The following is an 8,267-nucleotide window of genomic DNA, read 5'->3' on the forward strand; positions in this document are numbered from 1 at the left end:
AGGACAAGGGGGAATGGTTTGATGCTGAGGCAGCGCAGGGCTAGACTGGAAATGAGGAAGAAGTTCTTCAGTAGGAGGGTGGTGAGACTCTGGAATAGGCTGCCCAGAGAGGCTGTGGCTGCCTCCTCCCTGGGGGTGTTCAAGACTGGTCTGGATGAGGCCTTGAGCAGCTGAGTCTAGTTGAGAGGTGTCCCTGCCCATGCTGGGAAGGTTGGAGTACATGAGCTCTGAGGTCCCTTCCAACTATTAAACATAGAATGTTTCAGGTTATCTGTTCACAGAGTGTGATAAGCTGAAGGCTGACAGCCTTGGGGTAACTGATGTTAGCACTACCTGTGCTGACAAGGATATGAAACCTAGCACATATGCCACACAAATACCAACATTAAATCCCTGACAGCTGCCAGGATCTGAGTTCTTCCACTAGAAACTAGACAGGAATACATGGAAAAGCTTCTGCAACACTGCACATAAGCCTTTTTTCATAACCTGCATTGTTGTTTCCAGTAACTGCAGAGAAGCCTAAGAGCAGCCAAGATGTCACTGGCAGGAAACCAAGATTAAAGTTAAACTGACTTTAATTGAACAGATGCAGCTAGAGCCTATTCCCATCTGTGGAGTATCTGCCAAGTTTATTGCTCCTTATCTCACCTGCAGACCTTGTCACACTTTTGATTCCTGTCTGTAGAGCAGATTGTAAGGAGAACTCTGTGAGCCCACCAGCAACAGCAATCACCAGGTACACAGAAGTGAGAAGTGACAACTCTGCTGGGTTTCAATGCAGGAAATCCACTGTTTGAATTTTGTACATCAGCACTTCAACTCTGCAGGTGTAGAAAGCAGTGCATGAGGGAGTGCTTAGCCACACTTTGAGGCACTTCATTCTCCAAGGAAAAAGCCTCCTGAGAACAGACTGAGTTACTTTTTGTTACTTCAGTGTCAGCAAGTAACAAAACTCTGCTTTGTTTTCCCCAATCAAGAGCAATCACTAAGTACAGTAAGTCATGCTCAGTGCTACAAAATAAATGGCAGGAGCAGGTGTTCATCAGCCTTGTATCTTCATAAAACCTGATGAAAGAGAGAAACCCCAAACCAACCCAGTGACTTGATAAAACAAATTAAATGCAGGGACACCCAGGACCAAACCTACGAAAGAGTTCATTCTGGTCTCCTAAGTACTTCAGCTGCCACAAACTGCACCTTAGCATCACAGCTACACCTGGTCATCACCCTTCCAAGCAGTTTTCATTTTACAGAGGTGTTGTTCTGCTGCTGCTGCTCTGCAAGGGCTTGCTGGAGGCGCATTCTCTTCCGTGAGTAGTGCTGCCAGTGAAGGATCTGCTGCTCGTCAATGAACTTGGCACACTGAGCGTTTACCAGCTCCTTGCGGAAGTGCTCGTACTGCAGCAGCTCCAGCATGTGCAGGCACTGAGGATACCTGCAGGAGAAACACACACACTTCACCACAAGGCTTTGCAAGGCACAGGGGGAAGGGGAGTCTGCAGTAATTCTGCATGGTTTAGTAGTCGTGAGGTGTTGGGCGACAGGTTGGACTTGATGATCTTTGAGGCCTTTTCCAGCCTCATTGGTTCTGTGATTAGCTTCCCACCTATGTGCTTTGCTCAAGAGTCAAAACACTTAGAGCTCTGCATAGTCCACACTGTAACTTCAGTATTAGGCTGGAGTGAGGCCAGAGGTGGGGGTGGCACAAAAGTGATCAAGGGCCTGGAGTAGCTCTGCTACAAGGACAGGCAGAGGGAGCTGGGGTTGTTCAGCCTGGAGAAGAGAAGGCTCCAGACAAACCTAATAGCAGCCTTCCAGTACCCAAAGGTGGCTACAAGAAGGCTGCAGAGGAACTGTTTGCAAAGGCCTGCAGGGACAGGACAAGGGGCAATGGATTGAAATAAGAGCAGATTTAGGAACAAGTTCTGCACCATGAGGGTAGTGGAACACTGGAACAGGTTGCCCAGGGAGGTAGTTGAGGCCCCATCCCTGGAAATACTCAAGGTGAGGCTCAACAGGTCTCTGAGCAACCTGATCTAGTGGAGGATGTCCCTGCTGACTGCAAAGGGATTTGGACTGGCTGAGCTTTGGAGGGCTATTCTTTGGAGAGCTACTCTGCAGCAGGGAAAGAAATGGAAAAGTAAACATCAAATCACCTCAATGCAGAAATTGCAATGACTAAAACTTACTTCAGGTATTTTGCATACTCAGGTTCTTTCCAATAAAGCAAATACTTCAGGTAATTTACAAAAGCTTTGTCTTTGAAGTAGCCTCTTTGTGCAAGAACTGAAATAAAATGACAAACAAGGAACTGTCAGTCAGAGATGCATGCAGAAAACCTGCCCTACCTGCAGCACACCCGCCCCAAAGCTATACAGAGAGGCACTTGGAGATGGGGGATTCACCATCCCTGGAGGTGTTCAACAGGGGATTGGACGTGGCACTTGGTGCCATGGTCTAGTCATGAGGTCTGTGGTGACAGGTTGGACTGGATGATCTTTGAGGTCTCTTCCAACTTTAGTGATACTTCAGCCAAAACTTCTGCTTTGCATTCAGATGTTGATAGTTTAAAGGGGAAAATACACTTCTGGGTCAACACACTAGCCACAGTGAATTACTTTCATCTCAAAGACACTGTGCACGTTTCCTCCAACAGCAGAGAGAGCAGCTTTTGGCAGCAGGAGAGTCTGACCAGCATCAAACTGGGCAGGGAATTGAAGCAGAGCACCTGAGATGGTGATTACTGCTGGCGAAATTCGGGTTTCCTACAGGCTTGAATGTATTGATTTTTCTCTCCCTTGATAGCTTTCCCCCACCCCATTTCAACCAATAAAGCATTGCGCATGAAAATCTCCCCGTTTCACAGCCAGACAAATCCGTTCACAGATCTTTGCCCTGCGAAAGCCTCTTTCCCTCTTCTCGGTTGAGCTATTTGACGCTACCACGAATAACAAACACCACTCGACGACAGTGAGCCCTCGGGACCCCGCAACGCGCTTTCCAGGTACTTACAGTTGAGGTAATTTGGATTGGCCAGGCACTGGACGAACTCTAATTCCAGCTGGAAGCGGAGCCGGTTCCCGGTATCATCTGACACACGAAAAACAAACAGTGAGAATCGGCCCCACACAACGGACCTGACCGCACTCTCCCGAGCCACGCAAACAGAGCGGGGCCCGCAGCGCCCGGCAGGCCGCGGCCAGCCCTCACCTGTCTCCATGGCGGCTGCCCGCGCTCCGCCGCCCGCCCGGGCACAAGATGGCGCCGAGGGCAGCGGCTGCCGGCGGACGGAAGCCGAGAGGAGCGCAGCGCCGAGGCACGCTGGGAGACGCCGGCGGCTGCCCGGCAACGCGCGCAGCCACGGAGCCTCGCTAGGCGCTGCCGCCCCCTAATGGGCGTGCGGCTGGGGGAGGCGGGGCGGAGCCAGGCGGGGAGGCGGAGCCAGGCGGGGAGGCGGAGCCCGCCCGGTAGAGGCTGGTGTGGTGCCGGCGGCTCGGACGGAGCGCCGGCGGTGGCTCTGGTAGCCAAGAGCGGGGAGCGCAGGAGCCGGGCGCTGGCTTCTCCGCAGTATTCCCAGGGTAAAGAGAGCTCCCCGTGAGAGCTCCTTGGTGTGGTGAGCAGAGCTCACGCCGTCCGCGTGGTTTGGTACCGACACAGAGTCATAGAAAGGCAGAATCACAGTGTTAGAGGTTGGAAGGGATCTCCAGCGATCACCGAGTCCAGCCCCCCCCGCCAAAAGCAGGATCCCCCAGGGCAGTCGGCACAGGAATGCATCCAAGCGGGTTTGAAAGTCTCCAGGGAAGGAGACTCCACAACAGCCCCCGGGGAAAGGCTGAGCAGAAAGTATCTGTAGCTGGAAAGAATACTCCGAGATTGCATCGGACAAAGATTCAAGCCTCGACTTTGTTTTGTTTTCATAGCGACTTTAAGTAGATTTTAGTCAACCACTGCGCCTAGTTCTTCATTCATTAAAAAACCCAACAATGTCAGCCTGAAACCGGTTAATAAACAGATGCAGGCTTGCATCAGCACCCTGGAGAGGAGCCCAGATCCCGGGGCTGTGAATTTCCTCCAGCAGCTGCAGTCCTGCCCGGTGTTATAGATTCAATTCTTTAGATCTTGGTTTACACAAAGGTCCTGATGGTTCAGCACTGCCAGGCCAGCTTAGGTTCACTGCTACAACCGTTACTAACCACCTGTGCCACATACGCTGGGTACAGACTGAGCTGAAACCTGAGTCCCTCCCTCCCTCCCTCCCTCCCTCCCTCCCTCCCTCCCTCCCTTCCTTCCTTCCTTCCTTCCTTCCTTCCTTCCTTCCTTCCTTCCTTCCTTCCTTCCTTCCTTCCTTCCTTCCTTCCTTCCTTCCTTCCTTCCTTCCTTCCTTCCTTCCTTCCTCCCTCCCTCCCTCCCTTCCTCCCTTCCTTCCTTCCTTCCTTCCTTCCTCCCTTCCTCCCTTCCTCCCTTCCTCCCTTCCTCCCTTCCCTCCCTCCCTTCCTTCCTCCCTTCCCTCCCTCCCTCCCTTCCTTCCTCCCTCCCTTCCTTCCTCCCTTCCTTCCTCCCTTCCCTCCTCCCTTCCCTCCTTCCTTCCTTCCTGCCTTCCTCCCTTCCTTCCTTCCTTCCTCCCTTCCTTCCTCCCTCCCTTCCCTTCCTTTCTCCCTCCCTTCCCTCCCTTCCTCCCTCCCTTTCCCTCTTTCCTTCCCTCCCTTCCCTCCCTTCCTTCCCTCCTTTCCCCTCCTTTCCTTCTTTTCCTTCCTTTCCCTCTTTCCTGTTTTCAGCACCTGAGTTATCAATTTTCTAGACTATCTTTTCCTATGCAGTATATTCTTCCCCCCCTTCCCCCCTCGGGAACTAAGTTACAAAAAACCCCATCTAAAAATGATTGATGCATAGTTTGCCTTAATAAACCAGGGCTGCTTATTTTATGCAAGGTTTTAGTGGTTGTGGGATGCTACCATTACTATATCAAAACATAACAAGTCACTCCCCAGTAAACACAGACTTTGGGCTAAAAGCAGAGATCAAACAGAACCCACGTGTCTGCACTGCTATTCTGGAATGTGCTTTCTCTCCCAAGACCAACTTCAGAGGAGAGACTCCTAAAAAAAGGGTTGGTCCCAGGAATAAATTGCTATGTAGGTTTGCCAGAGCTAGGTCAAACATCTCAATTTTTGGCCATCAAAACTTGGAAGAAAATTGAAAGTTGGGATGATTGTATAATAACTAAGAGCATTCTCTAGGAAAAGCTGGGAATTCTCTCTGCTTTTAAATAGCTCTTGAGTGAAACTTGCAGGGTCTGACTCTTAGCATATAGGACTTGCATTGAGATGGATAATGACATCCTAAAGGAATTTTTGTTCTCCCCCCTCCCCATAGAATGCAAGGCAGAATTCTGCAGACTGGAGAGTTATGGTTAAAGAGCAGAGAGCAGAGTATGCATTATGTTATATTTATAACAAGCCAGGACAAAGTCTGCAATTTTTTTACTCCAATGTTATAATTGCAACTCAATAGAAACAAGAACATAGCTATCAGAGACTGAAACAATTGTTAGAATGTATTTAATTAAAGGCCTGGCTGTTTACTGGCTTCTATTTTTTGAGGCTGGGAATCTGGCAGGTAATGTGCATTTCAAAAGCCAGCTTATGGCGGTCGTAGGGGAACAATTCCCTCTCCCCAGCCCATGGAAATTGGGTGAAATGGTGTGAAAAAAATAAAGGCTTACTGCAGAACCTGGGATGTGTGCTTGTGGAGCTGTGGTGCTCAGCTGGCTTCAGACAACCATTAAAAAGCAAATAGGCTTAAAAAAAAATTAATGCCAAGTGTCAGAAGGTGGTTTAGGTTTTTCTTTGGTGAGTGGGTTAAAAATACAGCACTCCTCTATTCTTAGCACCCCCTGCAAGGCAGAGGAATTCTAGGTGAGCCATTTGCCAGGAGCAATATGCACTGAACCCAGCAAAAGGGGTCTACAAGGAGCATCTTCACCGAGATGCTGCTTTCCATTTGAAACTGCTTTCCATCTGAAACCCTTTCTAAGGTGCTCTAAGGTCAGAATCCTGCAGCAAGCCGGGATGCATGGGGCCTGATCTGAAGGAGCTCTTGCCCTGCTGAATCTCAAACAGGCCAGGAACGAACTCATTCCCCAGTATTGAAGGAATGTCAAACTTTGTGTTGATTTTGCCTCAACTTCTGTTATTCAAAGAGGAGCTGAAGTGCCCTGTGTTCTGCTCCCACTCTTTTTCTTTTCAGATGAAAATTCCCTCTTCCCCAGTTGAAGAACTGTTTTTAGTGCACCAAAAAGATCCTCATTCTGATTATTTTTTATTATTATTCTTTTTTTTTACTGCATAGCCAAGACAAAATACAGAAGTCAAATAGATAACTTGCTCCAGAAATAATCCTTCTTTAATTGAAAGATTTTTTTGCTAACTGTGGTGGAAAATTTGATCTTCAACTGGCTTGTTAAAATATTTGCTGAGACCCAACCCATGTTATTGTTCACAAAGAATAGTTCACAGATGAGGCTACAACAAACTAGTTTTAGGGTCTGGAACATTCAGTCCTTTCAAGAAATGGTTTGTCTACAAAAATAATGTTTTATGGACACTGTAATGAGGCTTCACATTCTGACCTGGAACAGCTTAAGAAAGCTCACTGGAAAGCTGTGTGCCAAACAGGGCCAGTGAGTGACTTCATGTGGGTAAATAAAGCACTGAAGTAAACATGGGAAGGATAGCACCTTTTTTATCTTACAGAAGAAGCAGTCTCTTTCTTGTGACCTGAATCTACAGTCCACATTTACACCATAATGAATGGGCAGCTATTGACTTAGTGCTCCAGAAAATCCTAAATGGGGAGGGAAAAAAAAAGAAAAGAAGAGAGTTTCAGTATAGTCAGCTCTATTTTTAAAGAGCCACCCAACATCTTATTAAGCAGCTCCTGATCAGCTCAGAGCAGCATGGTGTGCCTGGCTTTTGCTTTGTGCCTCTGAATGCTGAGGGCTCTGCTCACCTCTGCTCCCACACAGCATGGAGAAACCCTGCAGGAACCCTGTCTGGGACAAGCAGGTTCTCCTTCAGCCTGGAAAGCTTGCAGGCATTAACCAGCCATGCAAAAAGCACAGGATAAGGAAGTTTACTTATCCACACAGGATAAATAAGTTTATTATCTGCAACACTGCAATGCTAAAGCATGGATTAAACAAAAAAGCATTTGAGAGACATCTACCACACAAAAAAATAAAAGGTCAAGGAACTGTCTGTTGATAAATATGGTTTATTTTTCTCAGGCTTAAGTACAACAAATGCAGAGGAATTTAACTAGGGGAAAAGCAGAGAACAATGGACTTAATAGACAAGAGGCCCCATTCTGTCAGCATGGGCTAATTATTGCCTTGCACTGCAGATTGCTGCACAAATTCACAAGCCAAGCCCTCGAAATTACAAGTCTGCATTTAAAACTGAGCAATTCAGGCTGCAACAGGCAGTTACTGTTACTTATCTTTTGGGGTTTGAGGCTTCAGAGTCCATGTTCAAGGACTTCCCTCCCATGCTGCCACAGCTTTAGGCTTACTTATTGCTTCCAAGAAAAGTCAGGCTTCCTACCCGGCTCAGAGGTTGAACTTCAGGAATCAGAACAAGCTTCCTGCAGCTGATTGAAGTCCCAGACTTGAGCAACTCATCTCAGCTTTGTCTTCATGCATGAGTTAGCAGGGTGTAATGCTAGCTAGTTTTACAGGTTGATAAGGATGGAATACAGCAAGTCAGACCGAAACAGAAAGGTTAAGCAGCTTGCTTAAAAGCTAAAGGAGGTCCAAAACAGCCTTAATAAAGCAGTTTCTGGCTTCTTGCTTTAAGCTCACACTGCCTGTCTTTAAGAGAGGAGGTATAGCATCTACCCCTAGTAACTCCAGCTGGACAGCAGCAGTTATACAGGAAATGTTAGATTCAGACTCTGAGCACAGAATGAATCTTGGAAATGAATAAACCAGCAAAGTTCCCCCCACCCTCCTCTGCAATACCAATTGTTGATCATTTTCTCCCCTTTTCCTGTCATGGTTATTGAAATGCCTACGGTCTGACATTACTACAAGGGAAGAGGAGCTTCTGTGCCAAGGGTTCACTGCAGGATTTGGGGCAGGACTGATGCAGTGATCCATTTTGTTTTCTGGGCTGATTTTCACCACCTGTCCGACTGCAACACATTGTCAGCAAATGTTTTGAGGTTTTTCTGGCCAGGTTGTTGTGCTTTCCACTGGCAACACATCT

The 8,267-nt window shown here is 47.9% G+C and overlaps 1 protein-coding gene across 2 annotated transcripts; it reads right to left on the reverse strand.

Moving 5' to 3' along the window:
- Window positions 1–273: 273 nt before the first annotated feature.
- On the reverse strand, window positions 274–3,323 carry MED31 (mediator complex subunit 31). Of its 2 annotated transcripts, XM_054166592.1 has the most exons (5): window positions 3,214–3,323; window positions 3,016–3,093; window positions 2,193–2,289; window positions 1,201–1,438; window positions 274–902 (listed from the first exon to the last, which is right to left on the reverse strand). In XM_054166592.1, the coding sequence occupies exons 1-4, from the start codon at window positions 3,221–3,223 to the stop codon at window positions 1,246–1,248; spliced, it is 378 nt and encodes a 125-aa protein (XP_054022567.1). In that variant the 5' UTR covers window positions 3,224–3,323; the 3' UTR covers window positions 274–902; window positions 1,201–1,245. The 2 variants fall into 2 exon arrangements, with proteins under 2 accessions (XP_054022567.1, XP_009901189.1); XM_009902887.2 differs by having other exon boundaries at window positions 274–1,438.
- Window positions 3,324–8,267: the final 4,944 nt, after the last annotated feature.

Source organism: Dryobates pubescens, chromosome 13 (genome assembly GCF_014839835.1).
Source record: "Dryobates pubescens isolate bDryPub1 chromosome 13, bDryPub1.pri, whole genome shotgun sequence".
In the NCBI taxonomy this organism is placed as follows: domain Eukaryota; kingdom Metazoa; phylum Chordata; class Aves; order Piciformes; family Picidae; genus Dryobates; species Dryobates pubescens.